Source organism: Aspergillus udagawae (genome assembly GCF_001078395.1).
Source record: "Aspergillus udagawae IFM 46973 DNA, scaffold_8, whole genome shotgun sequence".
In the NCBI taxonomy this organism is placed as follows: domain Eukaryota; kingdom Fungi; phylum Ascomycota; class Eurotiomycetes; order Eurotiales; family Aspergillaceae; genus Aspergillus; species Aspergillus udagawae.
The window spans coordinates 962515-988142 of NW_025091271.1; the positions used below are offsets into that span (position 1 = coordinate 962515).

The 25628-nt window shown below is 47.0% G+C and overlaps 8 protein-coding genes across 8 annotated transcripts; 4 read left to right on the forward strand and 4 right to left on the reverse strand.

Annotated features, from left to right (window-relative positions):
* Positions 1-349: 349 nt before the first annotated feature.
* On the reverse strand, positions 350-2910 carry Aud_009816 (putative AP-3 complex subunit delta; the record flags this gene model as incomplete). The annotated part of the gene is made up of 3 exons (XM_043294662.1): positions 350-2280; positions 2330-2558; positions 2605-2910. The coding sequence occupies 3 exons, from the start codon at positions 2908-2910 to the stop codon at positions 350-352; spliced, it is 2466 nt and encodes an 821-aa protein (XP_043150597.1).
* Positions 2911-3911: 1001 nt separating this feature from the next.
* Positions 3912-5077, forward strand: Aud_009817 (uncharacterized protein; the record flags this gene model as incomplete). The annotated part of the gene is made up of 4 exons (XM_043294663.1): positions 3912-4292; positions 4345-4551; positions 4622-4774; positions 4841-5077. 4 exons carry the CDS (start codon positions 3912-3914, stop codon positions 5075-5077), a joined length of 978 nt encoding a protein of 325 aa, XP_043150598.1.
* Positions 5078-6253: 1176 nt separating this feature from the next.
* Positions 6254-8474, forward strand: Aud_009818 (uncharacterized protein; the record flags this gene model as incomplete). Its single annotated transcript, XM_043294664.1, has 4 exons — positions 6254-6258; positions 6330-7740; positions 7795-8110; positions 8323-8474. The coding sequence occupies 4 exons, from the start codon at positions 6254-6256 to the stop codon at positions 8472-8474; spliced, it is 1884 nt and encodes a 627-aa protein (XP_043150599.1).
* Positions 8475-9204: 730 nt separating this feature from the next.
* On the reverse strand, positions 9205-13033 carry Aud_009819 (SacI domain and endonuclease/exonuclease/phosphatase family protein; the record flags this gene model as incomplete). Its single annotated transcript, XM_043294665.1, has 7 exons — positions 9205-9794; positions 9871-10202; positions 10263-10372; positions 10422-10721; positions 10778-12401; positions 12458-12653; positions 12703-13033. The coding sequence occupies 7 exons, from the start codon at positions 13031-13033 to the stop codon at positions 9205-9207; spliced, it is 3483 nt and encodes a 1160-aa protein (XP_043150600.1).
* A 781-nt stretch (positions 13034-13814) lies between these two features.
* pxr1 (telomerase inhibitor/ribosome biogenesis protein PXR1) lies at positions 13815-14816 on the forward strand (the record flags this gene model as incomplete). Its single annotated transcript, XM_043294666.1, has 2 exons — positions 13815-13837; positions 13892-14816. The coding sequence occupies 2 exons, from the start codon at positions 13815-13817 to the stop codon at positions 14814-14816; spliced, it is 948 nt and encodes a 315-aa protein (XP_043150601.1).
* A 1046-nt stretch (positions 14817-15862) lies between these two features.
* On the forward strand, positions 15863-17280 carry Aud_009821 (diacylglycerol acyltransferase type 2A; the record flags this gene model as incomplete). The annotated part of the gene is made up of 2 exons (XM_043294667.1): positions 15863-16170; positions 16251-17280. The coding sequence occupies 2 exons, from the start codon at positions 15863-15865 to the stop codon at positions 17278-17280; spliced, it is 1338 nt and encodes a 445-aa protein (XP_043150602.1).
* A 1089-nt stretch (positions 17281-18369) lies between these two features.
* Positions 18370-21308, reverse strand: Aud_009822 (putative kinesin family protein (KipA); the record flags this gene model as incomplete). The annotated part of the gene is made up of 2 exons (XM_043294668.1): positions 18370-20462; positions 20531-21308. The coding sequence occupies 2 exons, from the start codon at positions 21306-21308 to the stop codon at positions 18370-18372; spliced, it is 2871 nt and encodes a 956-aa protein (XP_043150603.1).
* A 2966-nt stretch (positions 21309-24274) lies between these two features.
* On the reverse strand, positions 24275-25560 carry kin28 (TFIIH complex serine/threonine-protein kinase subunit KIN28; the record flags this gene model as incomplete). Its single annotated transcript, XM_043294669.1, has 2 exons — positions 24275-25296; positions 25368-25560. The coding sequence occupies 2 exons, from the start codon at positions 25558-25560 to the stop codon at positions 24275-24277; spliced, it is 1215 nt and encodes a 404-aa protein (XP_043150604.1).
* Between the last annotated feature and the right edge of the window lie 68 nt (positions 25561-25628).

Here is a 25628-nt window from a genome sequence, read left to right on the forward strand (position 1 = left end):
ACCTATTCTTCAACCTTAACTTCCCAACATTTCGAAGCCACACCAATTCCTCTGTCGACGACTTGTTTCAGAACAAATATCACGCAGAGACATAAGCCGAGCGATACCCTCCTACGTACGTGACTATCTCTCACACGCATAATACATTCATGTTGCTCCTTCCAAAGGCCTTCATGTATCCAAACTATAGGCTCCAGGCTGTAAAACCGTCAAAGACAAACCGTCGTTATATGATCCATGCATCATTATTTGCGGATGCCACTATTCAATGAAAGTAGGATAGGAAATTCACCTCACCCAAGGTCTGCGTCGCACTGTTGCCTTCCGCTGTTGGGGAGGTCGCAGATTATCACATTTCGCGGGTACGATCCTTTTCCGCTTGAGTTGTATCCCGTAATACATTGGCAGTCGCATGTCCTCGCACTTTGGCCTTCTTGCTTTTCTTTTTCTTCCTCACAGGTGTACCCTCCACAGGTATGCCTTCCGGGTGAATTCGCTCCGATGCTCGCTGCATCTCCAACCGTAACCTCTCTACTTGTCGCATCGCTCTCACCATCTCTGCATCATCCTGAACGGTCTCGCCTAGATTAAGTGTGGAACTCGGGCTTCGATCTTCCCCCTCCAAGGTAAGGAGCCCAAGGCTACTGGAATCAACTTGGAGGAGAGAGCGCTTGCTTTTGTCAAGGTCATCCGCAGCTTTCGGCAAAACGGAGTCATCCAGTCCAATGGTTTCATCAGCAATGACACGATGTTTTTTGGGGCGTTGACCTTTATGGTGTCGAGTTTTGCTGTCTGACAGTGGAGCGCCACGTTGGTCTCCAAACGTGCTCAAATCAAGGTTAATTATGGGGATAGAGTCGACATCCAGATCGCTGTTAGGTGAGATGCTGTGGTCTCGGTCTGACGCACCAGAAGGACGATCTTCGGTAACGATGTAGAAGGGATCCTCTCTATTGCGTTCTTGGCGCTCGGCCCTCCGCTTAATGGCGGCAGATAGGTCATTTGGTCGATCTTCTGGAACCTGGTATGATGAATCTGGATATAGCTCGATTGTAGCAGACCCAATGGGCATGCTATGATAATTGGATGTGTCTGCAACATGGTAAAACTGTTGAGATGGATGCTGGCTGTCGATCTCGGGATTCCAGTCCAATTCGCCGAGAAGTGTTGGGAATTCTTGATTGAGAGCTTCGTTCAGAATGAGATCCCCTGGGAAAGGAACCTTTTTCTGAGCACCAATAGCGACTGGGTTGAGTTCCAGCCCTGAGAACAATCCGGGTATTATGGACGATAACAGAAAAGGCATTGCTTCTGAACTGTGGCGCTCCGTCACTAGAGCATCAGCTGCCAAGCGTACCATTTCAAGAATTTCAATGGCCCTTTCCTGCACGTCCAGATCAGGATGAACCGCCAGGGATTCGAGGAAATGGATAACTTGCGCAAATAATAGTGATATCTCGCACGCCGTTGCTGTATTCCAATCTTGGTGTGGGTCATTGGCCACTTGTATGAGCACCTTAGGAACTGCCTGAACGTAGAGGGACAATGCCTTAGCTGGAAGTGACATGTTTGACATGTCGATCAGTGACTGGAGCGTTCGACGAGGGGTACAAAGACAGGCCGAATACTCGCCCGCTACCCAAGCTAGCGATCCGAGGGCGTGGCTATCGGTATGAGGTTGAAGGAACAATGCATGTCGGTTCTCAACGGAAATTAGAAGTTCTGCCGCTCTTGTGGCTTGCAGTCGGACCCCTTTGACACGGACGGCGACATTGCGTATTTCCGAACAGATTCGGGACATTATATCGTCTCCACTATCGCATTCAAGCGCCCGAATAGCTCGCGGAGAACGGAATTGTTTAGTTTGCCGTGGTCGGAGTTTCATCAATTCTACCAAAAGGTCGACATACCATTCAAAGTCGTACAAGTCCGAATAGTTGTTGAAGGAACATATGTCAAGTATCCGATTCATCACGTCGATCCTATAGCTCACAGGCAAAGTCATGGGCCCTTTTTGATTGTTCAAGTTCTCTGTTGCTGCGGAATGTCTCGAATCAACAGGATCAAACGTCGTAGCATCTTGAAGCTGCTTGAGCAACCGATCGACGACGGACTGAAGTGTGTCATTTGTGACCATTCTGGCCGCAAGCTCTAGGGCTTGAATCCGTATCGAGATATCAGCATCCTCCAAACAATCCATGATGACATCGCAGTGAACAGATACTAATGCAGGATGAGAGAGCAGAATTCGATTGAACGCCAATAATGCGACATATTTGACTTCAAGTTTATTTTAGTATTCACACTTACTGTTCAGGAAGAAACTTACGGTTTGGGTCGGAGTTTGCGACAATCATTCCTCGAAGTTTCCCGACACAGAGACTTGCGACTTCATCCCTCTCTTCAAGTGCTTCGTCGCCATCGAGTATGCCTCCTTGAATGACGCCATTGATGCATTCATATAGTAATGACATGGCGGTCGTCGTTTCAATTATGTTCATCAGAGGCCCAGTGAGTTTCCGAATCAGTCTAGGTTCCAAGGGTGTCAAAGTCGCAAACTAGTCTCGTTAGAAGCGTACGTCCTGCGAAAAGGGAACACCATACCAGCTTGATTATCTTGATAGCCATCCAATTATTTCCCCCATCGACTAATAATTCAAAGAGCCTCGGGGCAAGTGGAAGAAAATCACGCGGCCTTCTCCAGCCAAGCTCACATATGACGTTGACCACGGCCGTAGTTACACTACTTTCCTCTTCATCGTCCATGAGGCGCTCCCTTAGTTTCGGCCATGCAAACTTGAGTGCCTCGGGATAAACCAAAGCAAGTCTGTAGAGACACACAACTGCCTTTTTGCGCACAACACCGCGCGAGTGTGAAAGCCGAGATAGAACGTCAGGGAGCAATGACATCGCAAGCGAAGGAGTTATAATGTGCGGTAATGTGGTCAGTGGTAAGGACAGGCTCGGAGTACTTGACGATATGAGATCCTATTTCCAGCGTCAGACAAGGTTTTAAAAAGGAACCAGGGACTTCAAAGACCTTCTTCAATAGATTCGTTGCCAGCATCAAGACGTCAGTATCCGGTCTAAAGCTTTGAACTGCCCCAAGATAGCCAGCTCTCTTCTGCAGATATCTCGAAGATGACATGACTTCCAGGACATGGAATGATGCCCATGACATATCATACCCAAACATCTCCAGATAAACTATTTTCAGGAGTGCGGTTGCTTTCTTATCTGGAATATATTAGCGGACTACTTGCCGTGTCTTGAAGGCGAATATGATGGGGTTGGGATGTGCATACCCATATCTTGAGACTTGATCTCAGCCCTACATTCTCGAAGACTATCCTGTATAAACTCATCTTCTGCCCCTTTATGATTCCTTAGACCTTTGATCAGGTCGTAAAGTGATTTCTCGAACCTAATTACTTCTAATCAGTGGAAAGTTACACAAGCTCAGCAATCAACCCTACATTTTTAAATGATTGAATGAAGGTATTTGCGACTCTGTCTCATGAAAGATCAGGTAGATATTGCCATGTGGCTTCAAAGGCCGCAGACGACCGATTATAGATCCAAGAAAACATAAAATTTAACTCTCAAAATATGGCACGGTTCTGATATCCCCGGGGTCTTTGTCGTGTGGGGTATGTGAAGATAAACTACTATGGGATGATTAAAGTCACGGGAATCCGAAATAGCCTAATATTATTTGCTAGTACCTCTCCACGGAGTATATGATACTCCATATTTTAGCTCTATAGCGTCACATTGATAAGCACAGATCCGCACTGACAACCTAATTCTCCTGACTTCTGTGAGATTCACACAAATACAGTTCCTGCTTTGGTTTTCCATACAGACATTCATTTTTATTAATACAGGTTGATACCAACGCTTGCCAAACAATGGGTCGTACAGCTCCAGAACTCCATGCTATTCATGGCTCGGATTTGTTCTCTAGCCTTCATCTGTCACAACAGGCACCGGTGATCCTCAGCCAACGCGTTACATCGGAGACCAATGCGAAGTCCATATTGATGCTCTCGCCGGAGAAGTTTGAGGAATATAGGGAGATTGAACAGCTCTTATTAGCCTGTTTACAGACTGGAGATGACAGATCAGCACTATCCTGTCTCAATCAACTCGAACAGCGCTTCGGGGCTTCAAATGACAGGGTCCTTGGGCTACGTGGCATATACGAAGAGGCCGTTGCAGAGGATCGATCTTCCCTGGAATCCTGCTTACGCAAATATGACACCTTATTGTTGGAGAATCCGGCGAACATGGTCTGTGATGATCTTACTAGCTAGAATTTACCGGCTAATTAATATTTGATAGCCTGTTCTAAAGCGGCGTATTGCGCTTCTGCGTGCATTGTCTCGACACACAGATGCTATACACAGCCTAATAGATCTGCTGAAGGCTGCCCCTACGGATGCAGAAGCTTGGTGTGAACTCTCAGATCTATATAAGTCTCAAGGAATGGGCCTCCAGGCAATCTTCTGCCTTGAGGAAGCATTGTTGATTGCACCAAACGCGTGGAATGTAACTACTTCAGAGCACATCACCGTCAACCAGTAGAGGGACTAACGATTCTTTCATTGTTCCGGACCAGATTCATGCTCGTCTCGGTGAGCTTCAATATCTTGTTGCTGGGTCTTCCGACCCAGAGCAATCATATCACCTACTGCGGGGGTCGATCCGTTCTTTCAGCAGAAGTATTGAACTTTGCGATAACTACCTGAGGGGCTTCTATGGCTTGGCTTCAGTGAGTGCTGTCATTGTTCTCCCTACAATACGGCTTTTACCACAAAAACTAATCTGAATATCGAAGGCCTCGGCGATCTTGCTCAAAGCTGAAGGTTATCAAACTTACTTGCAGGATTCTTCATTGTCGCAAGCAGACGATTCACTCACAGTTGAGCGGCTCCAGAAACTGAATGCCTTTGCCAAAACTAGGATTGAGGGTATTGTGAAAGAACGGTCCAAGGGGCACATCCATTCTGAATACAGCCAAGGCGAGCTCATCGCAGCAAGGGAACTCCTCAATCGTCTCAATGCAGCCGACTAAAACTATTCCCCGTCGCTGGTTTATTGGATATGCTGTATCATCTGTCCTCATAATTGCTCGTGTTCCTTGTGTGGGAACTGGAACTACTATCAACTTTAAATAGGCATGACCCACTTACGTCATGGTCCTAGACAAGTGAAAGACCGAAAGACTTACAGAATAGGTATTCCAGTGTCATCACTACTTTTTAGACCTAGGATAATTCTGATGACAGTGTTTGAGGTTGATATTCGGTGTTATAGATTTCCTATTCGTGTCTGGCCGCCCTAATGTATTATGGCTGGGTTCATATCTCTCATGCTATGAAGCCATTTCATTAGAAGAGATAAGGTACCTTACATCTTTGACATTATTACTCAGTGAGTACAGTACAGATGTAGTTAGGTTTCTTTTCCAACCTGAAGACCATTTATTGGCCGATCATGGGAGGCTGAAGGGCTAGGCCTGTATGTGTTCCATCTAGAAACCTGAAGGCTGCACTTATCATGTCAGTAAGAATAAATTCCTTAATTGGGCATTCAGGCAGCACAAGGTATTCGTAGAGTTCCTTTAAGCGTAAGAATCAAAATTGCCAGCTCAGTGCCTAACGAGACTGCGAACAAAACATACCTTACCCTAAGGTACCCAGTAACATGGGGGAAAAAAAAAAGGTAAATTTTTCGTCCTCGGTATACTAAAATGCCCAAACTCCGCCTCAAACATATCTGGTCAGGCACGCTCCCACATTTGGGTTCCCTTCTTTTTGGTGTCGTCGCCAATCTCCCAACCACTGTACTGGCTTAAATTCTTCTATTCTTTCCCACTGTGATCAAATACATATGGGAAACTGAGCCATAGCTTCGATCTGAAAAAGCTTTCTCATTACATTTTACCAAGCTTCAGCTAAACTGCGTATTATTGCCATACCTGGGAACCTTGTTTCAAGAATGAGTGCCACTTTGTTTCAGAGATTGAAGAACCAGTGAATTGGACATGAATTATCAGTATCGCCTTTTCCTTGGATGTGCTCACTAACTTTCTCTCCGAACATTTTCAAAGGGTGTCCTCGACCCAAGTCTGATCGCTATTCCGGAAGACATCTTTATGTCGCTCGGAACCGACTTAACATTAACATTTTCATAATCACTCCTTGAAATCTATTACAATCCAATTCTCAAACATTATTGACTGATATCTATGACGTACGTGCTGACGGCTCGACCAAAGAACGGCTTGGCGCTATTATTTTGACTAACTCAATATACACAAGCAGGTTCAACATTACCATTGACCCTGGTCGACGCGGCTCGGACTCATCTCTATCTGACGAGGAAGACTCGTCAGGAGTTCAAGTTTCGCCGCCCTCTGAGTCCGGAAGCCATGAATATCATGACCCATATGAGGAGTGGGCTCACTTACCATATCCGGACGAACTGAAGCCATCTGATTCGGCGTCCCGGCCCAGAGTGTCAAATCGCACGCGAAACCGCAATCCGACCCATGGCTCATCATCAGGCCCGAGCCGCCGTCACTCTGCGAGACGTCATGTTATGCCAGAACGGGAGTCATTTGTTCGTCGATCCCGCCGTCAGCCTTCGCCTGACTCCCCAGAGAGTGTGGATTCCGCTGAGGAATACGCGACTCCGTATGGTCGAACGTCTCACGAGAGAAGGCTCTGGCCGCCCATGGCTCAAGGCTCAAACTACCCACATAGCACATCACCGGGGCCATCATATGTGTATCCGAACAGCGGTATATCACCCGGAGGTTTTACGCATTCTGGTCTTCATCCGCCGTCAGATCAACTTGTTAGATTAAGTCACCATCATCAAACGGGTCATTCGGCCGCTTACAGCCATCCCATCTATGGGTACGGTCCTCAATATCAACATCCTCATGGGCCCCCAATGCCAGCGTACTTCATGCACGAGCATCATCCCGGCCACCATATGCCGCAAGTACACCCTTCTAGCCAAGGGAGAAGTGATGGGCATAGCTCACCACAGCAGTCAACACCACATGCAGTTCCACCACATGCCCCATCACACTATAGTGGAAACCCATTAAGCCCCCACGAACTTATTCCATACGGCCCGGCAGGTTATTTCCCATTCAGAGAACCCTACGCCATGGTGCCCGGAATGGTACCCCCGCCCTACCTCAACACCTACCCCCGCGTACCATCCCCCAGCCAGGGGGAATCAAGTCCATCTCCAGTCCCCGCCGCTGCAGAAGTTGCTAAGGATGAGGCAATTGCAAGGCTAGAGAAGCTGATTCTAGAAGAAAGAACGGAACGTGAAGCAAAAGAGGCGCGAGAGGCTGCGCTTCGAGCTGCAATTGAAAAGGAAGCCGCCGAGCAAGCTGCCCGAGAAGAGCGTGCTGCGCGTGAAAAGAAACTCGTCGAGGAAGCCGCCGCTGCCGCTAGAGCGGAGGCAGAGCAGAAGGCTGCTGAAGAGGCTGCAAAAGCGAAGAAGGAGGCTGAAGAGGCAGCTGCAGCCGCTAGAGCGGAGGCGGAACAGAAGGCTGCTGAAGAGGCCGCAAAATTGAAGAAGGAGGCCGAAGAAGCCGTTGCGGCCGCTACAGCCGCAGCGAACAAGGGCCCAGAGAAAAAGAAACCTATCAAATTCAAAGATGCTGTCGGGAGGAAGTTCAGCTTTCCCTTTGATTTGTGCTGCACGTGGCAGGTATGATTCCCTTTTGGCCTTGCGCAAATGCTCTTTTCTAAACCAAAAGTCTAGGGAATGGAAGAACTTATACGGCAGGCTTTCCTCCATATTGAAGTAATAGGGCCTCATGTCGCAGAAGGTCATTATGATCTAGTAGGGCCAAATGGTGATATCATTCTCCCACAAGTCTGGGAAACCGTCATTGAACCGGACTGGACCATTACCATGCATATGTGGCCCATACCAGAGAAGCCAAAGAGTCCTGATCCTGCAGAGGGGGGTACTGTCCCGGAAGGACAAGCAACTGCGGAAACCGCTCCAGGATCTGCTGATAGCGCAGTCATCGTTGCCGCCGATGATTCGAAGAAAAAATCCGAGCCGGCAGCAGGTATGTTTAAATTTCTTTTCATATCAACTGGGATAACTGTGGTGGTAGTCTTGTCGAGGCCTTCATATCACCAAACCCAACCGGGAAACACCCCCCGTCCCCTTCTCTTTTTTCTTTTTTTTCCCCTTTGCTTTATGCTCGACAAGTCTATTCAAATTTGCTACAGTGGCGCATTTGTTCTTTCCCAGTGTTAACATAGCATTCGACTTTAGGTACAAAGAAACCACGTCCGAAGGGGCCCGACCCCGGCGCTTTTGCCATGTGGATGGTGGGTAGCAACCGTTTGAGATTCAACAAGGCTTTAAAAGCGGAAAAAAAGCCTAAAGCATTCCATCATCACGGTAGCTCTTGCCGTGTTATGTGATAGGGTCGTATACTAGGTGGTTGGCTGGTAGCTATCTCTGGCTATATGCATTCGCTGTTGAGCAGCGCAGACTCACTGCTTAGATCGCAGTCATGGCTCGTTCTCTGCCGGATCTGTGCTTGGCGGGTTCTCGTCTGCCAGGCAGCCCAACGACATACTGGGATACAGGCTTGCCCTATCATGGTCTGCTTTGGAGGGGCATGGCTTTTCCTCTCGACAAGCTCGGGATTGGTTTCTCATGCCTCGGTGGTTGGAGTTCGTAGTATTTTTATCATATGTTGAGTTATGTAAAGATCAAGCATTGGATTATGGTGACATTTCATGCTTTTCCTGGCCACGGGTGGAAGACTGGAATAATATCTGTCTGTGTCAAGTGAGGAAATGTGTGTTGGATTATGTGCACTGGAGTTTCTTATATATACCCATAGAGCATGATTGTCAATGTTTTTTAAGACTCTAAACTTTAATTCACTCCTGGTCCATTGACATCAGGCTCTTCCAGCTACAAAAACAGGTTATATGGTGATCACAAGCTTCTCCAACGGCGTATAGCTTCCGTTCCAGGGTCTTACTTCCTCTGTTAGAATTGGTATAGAACCCCATGTCTACTGGGTTAGGACAGGCAGTCACAAATAGAAAATTGTGCAAGGACGTAAGGACAAAAGGCCAACGTATTCGCGTACAACCACAGCTCGATAATAGGTATGATGAAAGGTGGATGAACTATGTATTATTTTGGTAGCAAAGGCTCCCACTTGAGTTCTGAATTTACTTCACCGTCAAGTAGGTCCTTGGTGATGTCTGTATGACGCTCAAATCCACCAAAGTGCCTGGATCCGCCACTTAGAGAGTCTTGACAACCTGGACCCCTGCGTTCAGCAGGTGAAGCTCTAATTTGGCCGTTCAAATCGAACCTCGGAACGTCAAATTGATTACTTGGCTGCGACGGAACGCTCTCCGGTGCCTTCATACCAGACTGTGATCCAGCTTGGCCCGACAAGGCTTTATGATCGTTGCTTAAAGTAACAGGTTTCCGAGGGATTGGTGGTGCTTTTTTGGCCCCATCTGCTCTGGAAGATCGTATGTCTGTGTCTCGAATCAAATCCGATGAATTCGCGGCTCCCTTCCCACCACGCGGGGGCAATGGAGGCTTGTATGTGATGGATTCTACGTTATCCACCACGGCCTTTTGACTGTCCGTTAATCTTCTTGCAGGTACCCAATCAGTGGCATTACTTGAACAAAATGGGTTGGACTCGCGATTCATGTTCAGTAACCATCCATTTGAAGGCGGCCGTACAATTGATTTCACTGGCGTACCTGCCTCGTATGAATGTTAGAGTAGCCAGTCACGAAGTTATTTTCTGGAGTCGATTTAAGGTTTGGGAAGTCATACCATTATCCAACCACCATATCTGATCGTCTGAGCTGGCTGGTGGAAGGTTAAGTGTGAGAAAGTCCAGTCCAGCCGACTCTCGCTTATGCATTTTTGCCTGGTTATTCGAGCTTGCCGATATCTCGGGTGCATCACCCATCTCCTTTGCATAGATTATGCTCCTAATATTTCCCTTTAGGTGATCATCAACAATATTGATGTCACAGGAAAAAAGGGCCCACACGGGACGATGATCTGAGCACTGTAAACAGGCAGAATCGTAATGCAGCTGATGGATATTTGATCCTTTCCACAGAATTCTATCGCACCATGCAGGGATGCGGGACTTCTCCCTGCTGGGTATTAGTCTCTCCAGTTAAAGAAGTGCGTCGATAAACAGTGCATTATCTTACGATGTGTCGTAATAATTTGTGCCAACGTCATATTTATAAGTTGGTGGAAATGTAATGAGCCCCTCGCGGTAGAATTGGAACACATTGCCCGCCATCATTTGCAGGTTTAGCTTCAGCTCTGATTAGCGCATAGACGTTCCCTTGAGTGAATCACAGTACCTGATCGTTGTCGTGCAACTTTTGGTAGTTGCGTCGCGTTGCCAGGTCTCTGACGGTCTGATTGCTGAGACCTATTCGGTAGTTGAAATCACCAAGCCAGATGATAGTGTCATGATCACCAATCGTTCTGTTTTTCTGGAACCTAAGACCTCGACAGATAGTCTCATAGTCCTTATTTCTCTCTTCATAGTTTGCGAATCCAGCTGCAAGGTGAGCAGTCACGAAGCATATTCGAGTCTTCGAATATTCAAAGCGGATAGCACAGCCTCCTTTGTTACCGCTAATCCCCGAGAGACCTGTCTTTCTAATTATTAGATATTCATAACGAAGCGATACTTCTCGCACTGGGCACTCACTTTCCTGACACTGCCTTCAACATTCTTTATATCTCTGAGTATATCTTCTTTCACAAATATCATAAGAGCTGCCCCAACCAGCTGGCCACTCCGCAAAAGAACGTACTTTGTACTCCCCATCTTCTCTGCACGACCGTTGAGACAATTTCTGACAGCGGCTTCCCACACTTTGCGAGGAGTGGGGTCGGTCGACATGATTTGTTGTGGATTTAATGCAACAATTTCTTGAAAACCAACGGCAAAGATGCTTGGATCCTCGCTCCCCTGATCGGGGAGAGGAAAGAGCCAGGGTGATAAATCATTATCAGGGCCCTCATGGCGTCCGTTCACGTTAAACGTTCCGGTCCAGATCAGGACCGATTTCTTGTAAGAATATTCGGATGCTCGCTGAGCCAGTTTCTCGGAGACTATATCATTTATCGGATCGAAGACTTGTACTGGGCTTTGGTTTGTTAGACGTCCTAGTAGTAAATCTATTGTCCTTTGCCGGGCTTTGTCGGAAAAGTTGTTCACGTATAGCCGTGTGGCGGTTTTGCGTGCATCTGCAAGGGCACCGGCGAGAGACATTCTTCCATGTCGAGTGAACGAGCTTTTCAGCGCACCAGTACCAGCGTAGATTCGCGACAGAGCATCCCCGTTGTCGGCCCAAAGGGTTGAGTGTCTGAGCCGAAGTTCGGGATCAATGTGAGCTCCCTGTTGATGAAAGAATGATTCAAGGGCCATCATGCTAATGATCGTCTGTACAAGGTTGGTTCTGTCAAGGCAATCTAGACAATTTGTCCGAAAAATGCCTTCTTGTTGCAGAACGACGGACGAGGCTTTTGCCTCGTCACCATAGGAAGTGCTCTCTGACAAGAAGAATCCAAAACCGTCCACAGAATGCAAAATAACGTCCTTGATTTGATCGCTAGCTCCATAACCTAGAGGACCGCGGGCTTCCGCATGAAAATCAAAATCCGTCATTTCAAGTAAAATATGGTTGGAGGAGGCATGAGCATTAACCTTCTGGTTAAGTGGACTTCTGCTGACCAATTCTTGAAACCTCGTTGAAAGCTCGACTTCTCCGGGTTTTAGAGCGCTCAGGAGATTAACGAGATGTACAGCGCCGTATCGTGATTCAAGACTTTCGAAGTGTTTGTCGAAGGCGAGTTTGGTTGCCTCGCGCGACCTGATTACCTCAATCTTTTGCTGGCCAGGGAAGAAGCCAGGTGCTTGTTCCCAAAAAATGGGTACAGAACCACGAATCTGGACATATGAGAAAGTGAGGCCGGGAGGAATCCAGAGAACAGTTTCCGTTTCCACGAAATTTGCAACGTTTCCGTCATCGTCAATGCCCCTAGAATTGAACCTGGTACCTGCTCGTCGAGATGATTGGCGTGATATAACAGTCAAGGTTGATGGTAAGTGTGTTGGTGCTTGCGGAACTATCACCCTAGAGGTGGGAATGGTCAAAGTGCTACAGAATCCTCGTATTACATACGTCAACATTCGAGACATGTCGAGGTACAGTTTCTCAATGGGAGACAAGCGACTTCTGAGGAGAAGAAGAGGGTTAATCATGTATGAGTTCCACAGCATGTCCTCATCTAAAGAGCCCATGTCGAACGCATCAGCTTTGTCTGAGCTGACAATATGTCAGCAACCACTGTAGATCTGTGGATAGGCACTCTATCGGCTTACCGGTTCTGCAGCCGATCGGTGAGATCGAAATCTAGACTATAGTAGAAACTGCCATCACTCAAGAGCTTCTTCAACGCTAAGAATGGGTGATCAGTGACAATTTCTTTATTCTCACCCCGGCTGGGTTCTTCAGCGGCGAATTCGGACTCGGACTCATAATTAAGACCATCTTCATAGCTTGAATGATTGAGACAAACTGCTTTGGTCAGACCAAATAAGATAAACGAGGGAATGGGAGCTATTACAAAAGTGCACATTGTCGATTCGCCATACAGCTTCGCCAGGCCTCACTGTTCCGGCCTTAGAGGCACCAGTCACCACACATAAGAACACATCTCCGTCCAGAGCGATTAACCCAAGCGTACCGTGCCCATCGCATAGACAGCGGTAGTCTGTTAAGTCCACGGAAGACAAACTGGAAAATTCAACCAAGCAATGGATCGTGTCTCGTTTGTTGCTTCCTTTATTGTGGTCCACTTCATCTGCGATGGCTTTAAAGATCAAAGCGTAGTCGGTAGTGGCCAGAATCAGAGTACGCTGAGGGTAATCTCTGCAGAAGACTCGCAAAATAGGCATTCTTTGAACAAGATATCAGATTTTGATTCTCATGATGATAAATATGAAGTGTATAGAGATTTTCTGAAAGGATTAATCTCACAGCTCAGGCCCAGTTTTCAGAGGGACTGACTCAGTGACTTAAGTGATTAACAGCACATTATAATGCTTGGGTATTAGTTAGGTAAAAGGGCCAATATCAGTATTTGAGAATAATATATTATTCAGTAGGTTGAGTGTTATTCATGATGGATATAGAGGTCACTAGGATTTTGGAACAATTAGGCCATCGCCAAGGCCCGAAGGAAACTCATACTTGTACCCTATATTATGGTCGTGAGCGTTACCTACTGGAATAATAATAATAATATTATTATACTACACAGATAACAGACACATAGTATATCTTAGATATGGAACATCCATTTGTAGGAGTACATAGGTATATAGGTATCTGGCGTATCGAAGAGGGTGTCCAGGAAATAAGCATAATTAAATGACTAACTCACGTACCAGAGAGGTGCCATAGAGAAAATACTTTTTCCCGCTCTCTAAGTCCAAAAGGAAAAGATGCGTACAACGGCTACCCGTAAAATATCATTGCCGCACTCCTGCTTTACATTCTAATCCTTTCTCGGCCTCTCTCTCGATTTTGTTTTATTTCCTTTTCACTTGTCTCCCTCAGTCCCAGAATAATACTTCAAATAGCAATATTTTGGTTTAGACTTAAAATCTGTCAGATCGACACTATTACGCCACCTTCTCTATCTCCGCTCAAAAATTCCCTTCGCTCCTATCGCAAATGGGCCTGGCGGCGCCTCGCAAGTAAATTTTCAAAAGAATGTCACTGCGATAAGAGTCACTGACCAAAATATGCAGGAAAACCAAAATCTCGCATGATCCCAACAATATTTCTTGGTCACGATCAACGGATGGTTTTGGACACAAGATTCTCAAAGCCCAGGGCTGGACTCCCGGTAGCTTCCTCGGCGCCCGCAATGCCACTCACTCTGATCTATTCACTACGGCTAGCGCATCACATATAAGAGTTGTCTTGAAGGATGACACATTAGGCCTCGGAGCTCGGCCAAAGAGGGACCTTTTGGATGAACCCACTGGCCTGGACGCATTCAAAGGATTACTCGGCCGGCTCAATGGTAAATCTGATACACAACTTGAAGCGGAGCAGCAAAAGCGGAATGATGTTAAATTGGCTCGATATGCTGCAACGAAGTGGCAGACCGTCAGATTCATAAGTGGCGGACTTCTTGTGCAGGAAAAGGATAATGCTACCGCCTTGCCGGCTTCTCAGGATCTTCGCGTTGATTTCCCACGGAAAACCTCTTCCCATGAAAGTGAAAATGGCTTGGTTAAGATGGAGCCCAGGGATCGCGACTCACAACAGGAAGATTGTGCCACAACCAAGGAGCAGGAGGAGGAGAAGAAGAAGAAGAAGAAGAAGAAGGGGAAGGAGCTGGACATGAGTTCCAGAAAAACTCGCGAAAAGAAACAAGAGAAAAGGCAAAAGAAAAGGAAAATTAGTGATTATGACGGGCTCGACGCGGAAACAGCGGACAATTTGTCTACCAAGGTCCTTCTATCGGTTGCAAACGATAAAGGTACATGTGCGGCCGCCTCAAACAGTCCATCAACATCGAGGGAACGCCAACCTATGGGAAGACGGATCTTTCGAAGCCGGCATATTGAACAAAAGAAGAAAGCCCTCCTGGATGATAAATCTCTCAATGAGGTATTTATTATCCTTGCCTATCAGCAGTCCTTTTCCATGTTTCACAGAAGCTAACTGGAACAGATATTCATGATTAAAACATAATAATAATTATTCGCCAGTTAGCCCATGTCAACCTACCTAGACACCTATGTTTAAAGAATATTATCTACATATTGAAAGAATATTATCTTGTATTCCTGATAACTTACAGATCACAAGTCAGCAATGACCTGATAGGCTGATGATATAATTTATTTACTTGCATCGTCTTGGTCACAATATTCAAGTAATTACCATCGTGTGCCTTCTAAATCATTTCTTTACTTGATGTCGCGGCTTTGCAGGCCAAGCCGAGGTTATACCTTGAAGCATTGATTTCCTGTACACTTTGAGTCATTCAGAAATATGACCGGAGCCAGGCCTGGAGATCTAGATGTCTCAAAAGACTTATTCGCAATACACTTCGCTGAAAGAAACATAAGTCCAACATTTAAGCAGGATAGTTAGTAAAGGTAGTTTTTAATGTTTTAACGTTCCACTTTTGAAAGTGGTCTGATCGTCGGGTTGATAGATACAGAGACATTCTGCTCCGTACACAGTAGATCCCCACTCTCCCCGAACTAGGTACCTAAGAGCGTGTCTACATAAATTGTTTGGCAGGTACCAGAGGTACGGAACATAACCTTACGCTCTCAACTTCCAAGTCCTCAAGGCACTATCAGGAAAGTACCGAATTGATATTGGTATGAATGTATAAAAAAGAGAGTACACCAGCTCAAGAGTTAACACTCTTCATGCAGAATTGAAGACCCGCCTTCGAACGTCATATCACTCATACGGGATTCCACTGCGAACCGCGAACCGGGTTATATTGAAGTTCCCAATGCCACTCTGCTGAGTGATTGATTCTTTGATCACCTTAGGAAAGGAACCGACTGTGCCTTTGCCGAAGTGGGATATAAATTGATACCAAATTTTCGCCTCAGCTAGGACTTGAGATTAGGCGGCAAAATTACCCTTGCTGAAATCCCCGACATCGAGCCGTTCAGTCTACCTCAGAGAAGATTCCTGCCTTTCTTTTGCACTCGGGGGCTGTTTCCACTTCTCCTCGATCAATAATGCCAGGCCAAGAAAATCTACAAGCAGGAAGCTTGCAGCAGCAGCCTGATTCGGGGATTCAGTCCTCATCCTCGGGAAAAATCAGTTTGAGCCCAGAAACCCAGACCGAGCAGAATACCTCGCGTGTGAATCATGTGGAAAGCGGTAATAAATCCCGGGTTATTGTAGCAAACGACACTGAATTATCAGCTGCGGGTTTCTATTCCCCGATAAAACGAATTGACACTTCAGCGATACTAGCCTCGCACGATCATTCTCAGTCAGGGCCAGGCTATTCGGAACCACGAAGGCATTCATCCAGGAGTCGGTAAGTTCTGGTTCCTCGGACCCCTTTCTCTCTCTGCAGACGTGTGCGCAGTTTGGTGTATGATGGCTGATAATGTATAGGGGCATTCATTGGGCTCCCTTGAATATCGGTCTCGAACGACGCATGCAGACGTTTGTGGTCTTATGCCACACTTTGACAATCGCAATATTCTTGACATTTTTCTTCTTCGCTTGTGCTATACCCGTATTCTGGCCTTTGTTACTCCCGTATCTAGTTTATATTTCACTTTTTTCATCGTCTGCAACGTCTGGAACGTTGAGTGGGCGTAGCGATTTCATGCGTTCGCTTCCGATATGGTCACTTTATGCCTCATATTTTCCTGCTTGCTTGCATCGCTCTGAAGCGTTACTTCCAACACGCAAATACATATTCGGCTACCACCCTCACGGCATAATTTCTCACGGTGCATTTGCAGCATTTGCTACTGAAGCACTCGGGTTTTCGAGGTTGTTTCCGGGGATCACAAACACCTTGCTTACCCTTGATTCGAATTTTCGAATTCCGTTCTACAGAGAATACGCTCTTGCCATGGGACTCGCCAGTGTTTCCCGGGAGTCTTGCGAAAACCTACTGTCTAAAGGTGGTGCTGACGGGGAAGGCATGGGCCGCGCGATTACAATTGTCATTGGTGGGGCTCGCGAGTCCCTGGACGCTTTACCTCACTCTCTGCGCCTTGTTCTAAAATGCCGCAAAGGATTCATAAAGCTAGCGATTCGCACCGGTGCTGATCTCGTGCCAGTACTTGCTTTCGGCGAAAACGATCTCTATGAGCAGGTGCGATCAGACCAGCATCCCGTTATACACAAGTTTCAAATGCTCATTAAGCATACGATGGGGTTCACGATCCCGCTCTTTCATGCTCGTGGGGTTTTCAATTATGACGTGGGACTGATGCCTTATCGACGTCCATTAAACATCGTCGTTGGCCGGCCTATTCAAGTCGTTCAACAGCGCGACAGAGGCAAGATCGACGAATCATACATTGATGACCTTCATGACAAGTATATACGAGAGCTTCGACGGTTGTGGGAGCAATACAAAGATGTCTTTGCAAAGGACCGAATCTCTGAAATTGAGATAGTTGCATGAAATGGCCCGATTTCATCTTTTGATGCACTCCTCTTGTAATAGAACAAGGGACAAAGTAAAAAAGAGGAGGCTTCCCGGCAAGCCTGAATAATATCCCGCCGTTGGACAAACCATCAAGTTGATGTTAGAGAGCCTATGTCCACAAGCGAGCATACTCGAAGTGATCCCCAGGAAAGAGGCCTGTGGGGTAATATAGTTTGAGGCTATGGATTGGTTACCTTCGACCTAATGCCTTGACACTGTAGGTCAGAAATCAGCTTCCGGCGTCTTGAGAACATGTCGTGGTGTAAGTGTGCCTACGAACTTCCTCTGGGATAACACCTAGATGATGGATGCTTCCTACCAATTGGGTCGGAGGAATCTTTCAGAGCGACGTTGTTCCTGCTGGCAATCCGGTGTCTCCATTGCCGAAGGTAGATCCAATCCAAGGTAAGGTGGGTCGTGCTCTGGAGGTTTTCATGTCCAGAAATATTAGAGCAAATCGATAGAGATTCTCCACCTATGCTCTGGTTCAGAGGCCGTCCTCATGCTGAGATGCCTGGTTGCCTCTGATGAAAGAAGTGTTGAATGATGGCCAACATTCCCCAATTCTTGCATCACTATATCAAGATCGATCTTACATTCTACCAACTCCAACAGATTTTGTCCATACACCATGCTTTTTGATTACATATATGATTCTTGAATATAACCAGGAGGTGTGAAACCTGCCTAATCATGCAAAGTGAAGCTAGGTTAGTTGATTCAATTAAAACATAAATATCTCATTAAGTCGAGTTCCAAAAAAAAAGATCATGCATGGGTATCTAAATATGCAGCGAAATCATGACTACACTCGCCAGCGGATGGTAGCTTCCTGATTCCATCAAGATCACCTTTGAAACGCCAAGGCATAAGGCCAAATCTGGCAGCTCACACCAGTAGTCATGACCACGAACAAATGGGGAGGAACAGGCTCAGTATGAAGGTAACTTGGAATATTCGGGGGAGATTGTGGATAGCGGGAGATAGGGAGTTTGGGCGGGGGCAAGGGGAAACAAGTTGGGGCAGAAGGACGACTTGCGATTTGGATGACTGAATCTCACTCATTCACATGACATTTGTCCCATCTCTTTCTGGAATTGTGCTAGCCGGGTTTAATGCAGGGATACCTGCCGCTGGTTCAAGCGTTCGTTGCTTTTCTTCAGCAACACGAACACTTCCCCGAGATCCCTTCACTAAATGACCGCTCTCCACTCTATCCTGTATCATTTCATCGAGTATGCGCGAGACTTCGTCCATGCTCTTTCCATCTGGTCCTTTCTCATAAGATTCGGGCGACGAAATGGAACCAGCTGCACGACCATACGATGGCATGATACCGCCATTACTATTCAAAGACGCACGCTTGATTTTGGGGTCCGAAGCGCATGGGTCTGTTGTAACATGTGCGAGATCCCAGTGTCGCGCGGCAGACCGGAGCGCTGCAAGCATTCGATCCTTATCATCCAGCTGCAAGCGGAGTTCATTGATTTCCATATCCTTCTCACGGAGCAGAGCCCTGAAGTCCGGCTCTTCTGAGGGAGCATTTACTGACTTCACACCCATAGATATCCGAGAGTGACTTGAGCGACGGGCTTGCAGTAGGCGTCTCTCTAGGGTTGAGATATATCGATTCTTATCGTTAAGATCAGCTTGTAGAGCAGCAATCTGTCTCTGGGCGCTTGCTCTTCCGTCTGCAAACTCCCCCATAATTTCGTCCTCCTCGTGTTCAAGAGGTGCATTTTGATACGGCAAGTTCGCCGACAATTCAGTGCTGTTGGTGGACAGGAAGGAAACAGGCCGTACCGATGAAAATCCGCATGCACCCAATGTTGATTGACTCACAGACGACCGCAGAGACCGAGAAATGGAGTCAGTAGTAGACATCCTAGAGAGCCGCCCGAAGGTGGCTATGCCGTTATGACTATTGACTCCAGTTGATTTGGAGCAGAGGATCAGACGATTGAGATGTTCAATACGTTCTTTCAGCGCTGTTCGAGCTAGTTGCATTTCAAGCATTTGCTCCTCGTGGCGCATTTTTGCGTCCTTCTCCAATTGTTGCTCTTCCAGTTTTAACTCCTTCTCAGCTTGATCCTTTGCCTGACTTTCAAGCTGACTGCGTAGTGTTTGAATCTCCATGCGGTAGCGCTCCAGAAGAACTCGGCTGCCCGCATCGCCCCCGCCACTGCCGAAGGCTTCCTCTGCCCTCTTAGCGTGACTGACGATGCTGTTCTTGGCACGGGCAGCGAATTTCAGCGTGTTTAGAGTCTCAGATGAGAGTGAACCCGCTGTTGCTGAGCCGCCGGACCCATCAATCTGAATTGTACAGAGGATGCTGACGAGAGAATTCCCTGAGAGAGCCGGTTGTAGCAGCCGTGTAAGCTTGCTGTCACGATACGGAAGATGCCTGCCCTCGCGATCAGCTGGGGTTCCGCCCTTGTCCTTGTTCTCCGAGAGCTTTGCGATGATCGTGCCTAATGTGAGTAAGCTTTTATTTATGTGAGCACCTTCCGTCCGACGCTCTTTATCCTCTGCAGCGCGCTCAGACCCAGCCAAATCGATCAAGCTAAGGGTCGACACCCTGACTCCCCCTGGGGCCATGCCGGAGCGCCGTTCTTGGGATGGGTTGCTTGTTGGTGCTCGTTCTCTGCTCTCCACAACAATCTGGACGACCGCATGACTTCTAGAACTACGAGCATTGAACTGCGTGCTGCCCGTTCTCCGTGCAAGATCACCTCTGGCAATTACACGCAGTAGTTGGGTAGGGCTCTGCACAATCTCTTCCTTCAAAGGAGTTGCATACACACCTCGTTTGCTGTCTTCGCGGAGTTTGATCTCCTCCTGCTGAGAACTCGCAAGCCCAGTAGACCCCGACGTAGAAAGGAGGTCATGAATTTTTTCGTTGTAGATCTCCAGATAGCTGACGCGAAGCAGAAATTCCCGGTGGGGTGTCTCTCTGATGAAAGAGAAGATATCCGTTATTGCTAATGGTATAACACCGGGAGAAGTCGCGGTCCCTTGCATAGAGAAGGTCTTGCCAGTCCCGGTCATGCCATAGGCAAAGACTGTTCCGTGATATCCTTCCATAACCCTTCTCACAAGGCGCTTGGCCGCGGCGTCGTAGACTCTGGCATTGTGCTCGTGCGGCGGAAAGACATTGTCTGTTGTTAAAGTAGAGATCAATCAGCAATGCGAATAGTTAGAAAGGTCTTGATCTAGATATTCGCACCATATAAATAGTCGACTCCGCCTTCCTTTCCTTTATAGGAGATTAGGCCGCGCCGACCGTCAACAAACCAATCGCCGTCAGAAGCCGAACCATCTGTCCCGGTCAGATTGGGACGTACACGGACGCTGACGATCACATTTCCTTTAACTTGCTTGTTTTTCGAATTTGACTTGGCGATCCCTGTAGTATCATCCGGGTCTTCACATGTGGTCGCACTTGTTGAGTACGATCCTTGGGCCGACGAGCTTCTGCTCTGTGTAGGAGAGGCTTCTTGTTCTCGTGAGTCTGAGACAGCGCCGTTTCTACCGCCCCCATGTCCGTTCAATAGGGAAGGGGGTCTTGAACTTCGATAACTGCTGGTAGTCCCTGAACTTAACCTGGAACTACTCTTGACTCTCGCGCTGCCAAACGGAGTATTATTAGATCCGGAGATTGCGGAAGCCACAGAGGAACGGCCATTGACTTTTGGAGGTTGGGGAAAGGCCGCGATGCTTATCGTCCTGCGAAGCGACTTCTCAGGACTGGCCGGACTCCGACCTCCTGACGCTGACCTCAGGCTGCCTTGGTTAGAGATTGAAGTTGATAGTGGGGACCTGTTAAAATTCGATCTAGGGCTAGAGGGCGTGCGCAATTTGGAAGATGAATGTGATGGGGATGACGCCCTCTGTATGTCAGTTGATAGGGGCAAGCTCTTTCTGACTTTCGCAGCTGGCAACGGCGGCAGACTACCAGCCGGAGGACTCGCGGCCGGTCGGGACGGTTCTGGTATGGTGGACATAGAGCGCTTATATATTTTGAGGTCTTTCGTGTTTGTTCGTTGCACTGTCGTGATAAATGGACCAACTTCACAAGGGGGCTCAGATTAGAAGTGGCATGGTCATGGGGGAATAATGAAGGTGCGCGAGCTTGAGAAGCCAATATGCAGGCCCAGAAACCAGACTATCAGATGAGCTGGCAAAAGTCAGATAGGAGATCGGGTATATGGAGCATCATCATGGCGACACAACAGGAAGGGCCCAGTTTATGCCTCGGATGAATTGATCAGAAATGCGGACATGCGTTTTTTATACTAGATCAAAGCAAGACAAGCCCCGCTGGCACTGACAATGTTCGTAGAACGCCATGTCGGAGGAACAGAGAAGAAATGGATAGATAGAGAGAAAATTATAGGCTCAATACATAGAAACTGAAGCCAGAAAACTTACAGTAATATGACGACTGTCTCCTATTCGCGATGTAGGCCTGTAAGCCACCTCGAGTGCTTGAGATGATACAGGATCTGGACCTTGCTGGGGCATTCAATAGGGGGTGAATCTGAAGCCTTCAGCAGCCAGGCCAGAAACAAAGAATGGGGCCTATATGGCTCTTCGATGTTGTTATGTTTCCAATTAACTCACTCCAAGCAACTGCTCGGAGCGCCTTCTTGTAGCGTTTCTGGGTAATATCGATGGGGACAGACGAGAAATGCTCTTGTGTAATATCGATGAGCGAGCGCAAGAGAATATACAGGCAGAGACGACTAGGATGAATAGCACTGTAAATAAGCGTAGAAGAGCCAGGTGTTGGACTGAAGGTGGTCAGGGCCGTCGTCCTCCATCCTTTTAGCTCGATTTTCTTAGTCGCGTCTAGTCTGGTAGACACGGACGGAGTAAAGGGAGAGCGGGACTGAATCTCCCCTTCCATGTTGTCTAAGGAAGGACAGGGAGAAATCAGTTTTCCGAACTCCTACCTATCAACGACATGAATAATTCAGTCGTGTTTAGCTAAATGAAATGAATTACAAAGTGGTATTGAGTGCTAATCTACGGGTGAAGTTACAATGATTATACTTCCTCCCCATGGATTAGCACGCAATATATAAATTTATTCTGCTTATTATGCTGTCTGTATTATTACAGAAGGTGATTATTGTGTTGGTGGACTTCATCTGATGAGTGCTTGGTACTCGGTACTTGTTTTATCCCTACAAAGAATGGCGAAGAATTTTTTGTCGAGATGCTCAAGACCTGAAGTTGCTCTCAATAAGCGCGTGCTTCATCGTGATACTGTTTTAGACCAGCTGTTCAGCGGTCTCCACAGTAAAGTGGTCAGCATCTTGATTAGAGCCAAAACAGACCAAAACAGACCAAAACAGACCATCACAGAGTAAACAGATCAGAATATGGTACCTGAAGTTGAGGGGTACCTTGGGTGGATATGGTGCTTTAAGTTATTAAGTGTACCTTAGTTAGGTTAAAGTACGGTGCTTGATAAGCACTAGATAAAAATGTTTTGTACCAGTCCACCAGGGGTAAAATATGTCCCCATATTTTGCGTACCCAGGATCATCTACCGAGTAAGTCAAGATACTAAGGAACATACACACCTTACCTTAAGATAGGTTCCCTCCTGGACAGGCACTCCATACCAAGAATATAACTTACCTTTTATTATTGTACAGAAGTAACCTTCCAAGGGTTGAAGCTACCTTACAGGAAGATGACCTAAATACACAGATACACAGGGAAAAGATCATTCAGATACGCATATGTTTGATTATGTCCCGATTCCCGTCTTATTTTTTCCGGCCTCGAAGCTGGTTGACAGCGTTTCCTAGTGCTACTAAGTACTTATGTGATAATTAGCATTATGGGCACCTTGAGCACCTGATACCTGCCTTAGCCCCACGAGCACCTCACATTTAAATACATGGAACCATAAGGTATATCGATAGAATTATCTGTCTTACATGGTAAAAATAAATGCCTACATGGAAGTCATCCAGGGCTGACTTCTATGTTGAGATTAGATGACCCAGTAAGTCATTACCTCGACGCAAGGCCTTCTACGCAAGGCCCTCTACGCTCTGAAAGCTGATATCGTCACTTATTCGACGCAATATATGTAAGTAACTGTAAAAGTGACCTATCAACACGCATAATAGAAAGTTGCAGTAAAGTTCATATGATTCGTTCTTGTAGCCAGTCTACTCTCAAGGCCTTCAAGAGAGATAGTCCATATTATTGGCTCCATAACATTCAGACAAGCCCATACTCTCCGACTGAAGGCTTGAAAAGCTAGATGCAGCATTACACTCTACATCCATGAATAGGATACCAGAATGTGTGCGCAAAACACCAAACAATCCATGTTAAGAGGATCAATTGCCCGTCTGGAGAATTGCGAGAAATGTATTACTTCCAAAGTATCCACAAAGGGTCAGATGCCTGTTTCCTATATATCGTATCGAGTCAATGCGTACCAATTGCTACTTGAGTCTGCTAGAACTTGGATTGAAAACGAAACGGTCAGAATATCAAGTTGGTTGAGAGCGCCACCAGGGGTGTGAGAAAGGTAGGGCGTACCCTGACCCTATCGCACTTCAAGGACGGCGAGTGTCTCTCACCATCCTGGAGCACCTCAACAGCCACAGGGAATGTCTCGAAGATGAGCTCCGGTGCGACACCAAGTCCGACGTATTGGAGATTTATCGTGCACAAGGTAGGGTGATCATTTTACTGAAAGACTGTAGCGGCTCAACCGTCTTTAACTGCCAAAGTCTTCCAAGGAGGGCAGGATTCATGATCTGCAAATTTGCTCACGCACAGCGGGGATGTTCTCTCAAACTCAACGCATCAAACACCGGAGTTTAGTCGTGAGTGACAAAGGTCGCCAATACGTAGACATCGCTCTCGAATGAGAGCATTAGAGGGCGGGCTCGGTGCCAATTTCGAATGTGAGTATCAGATATAGAGTCCACTATATTTAACGCCTGACTGCCATGAAATCTAGCTGTCGAGCGGCATTCTTGAATGGACCGTCGTCCACCTCGCCACCCCGCCTTGAGAGATCGTCACCCATTTTCTTACTCCCACCAGATTTACGAGGAAGATCCTCCTGAGCCGTCGGCCTTGGCTCGGTCGACCACCAGCCGTGCTGTAGAATTTGGTAAGCCGTGCTCCGCTTCCTTGGATCCAACGTGCACATCGACATAAGTAGATCTGCACCCACTGGACCTGCCGTGGGGAATTGCCGTAAGAAGAAATCACGACCCTGTAGTGGAACAGTGCTTTGCCTATCCGAGGGGATATAGTTGGGCAACGTACTGACTCCCGGCCAATTCTCTTCGGAAGGCGTGCCGAATGCTTCACATATTTTCGATATTTGATCAATGTCCGAATTTCCGGCAACAAACGGGACTCTCAGAAGGAGTTCAGCAAATACCATCCCCATGGACCATACATCAACGGCCCCAGAGTACTGCCGGGCACCATAAAGCAGTTCGGGCGGTCGATACCAACGGGTTATGACCTGATGTGTCATATTTAAATAGGGATCTGCAAATGATCTAGCCAAGCCGAAATCCGCCAGCTTGACCTCACCATCACTGGCAATGAGAAGATTGTTGGGTTTGATGTCTCGATGTAGCACAAAGTTTTCGTGGCAAAACCAAACACCTCTAGCAAGCATTCCCATCCAAGCTTTGACATCTGCAACACCGTAGTGGATATTTTCATCCTTAATGAGCATCTCCAGATCGCCACGTGGTAAATATTCCAGAACCAGATTGAGATTCTGGTCTTTAGAAGAGAATACATCGTGGAGAGCTATTATATTAGGATGCGATAACTCTTGTAGATATTTCACTTCGCGAATGGCATCCATAGGAAGACCGTCCTTGTACTCAGTATTGACTTTGATTTTCTTGATCGCCACAAATGACGAGGGGTCGTTGCGAAGATGCCCAAGATATACGACGGCATAGGTACCCTCACCCAGCTTCTTATCTATATATTATATGTTAACGAAGGACGCCGAAAAAGAGAATGGGAAAAGGATCGAAAAACTGGTACCGTACCCTTGACATATTTGTGTTGAATGTCTTCGTTTAATAGCTCTGTGAGTTCACGGTCAATATCTGATTGTGATGTAGGTGCACCTCGCTCTTCGTTGACTGATTTTTGGGTAGAAACACCCCGCAATTTAATTGCTGCACTTAAACCTGATGCGGTGGCTGACGGTGACGGAAAAATTGAAGGTGAAAGTGCCATCGCTCGAATCTCTTCTGGTTTGATCCCGTAGTCTTCACAAACGAATTGTGAAGAGAGATGGCTTCGTA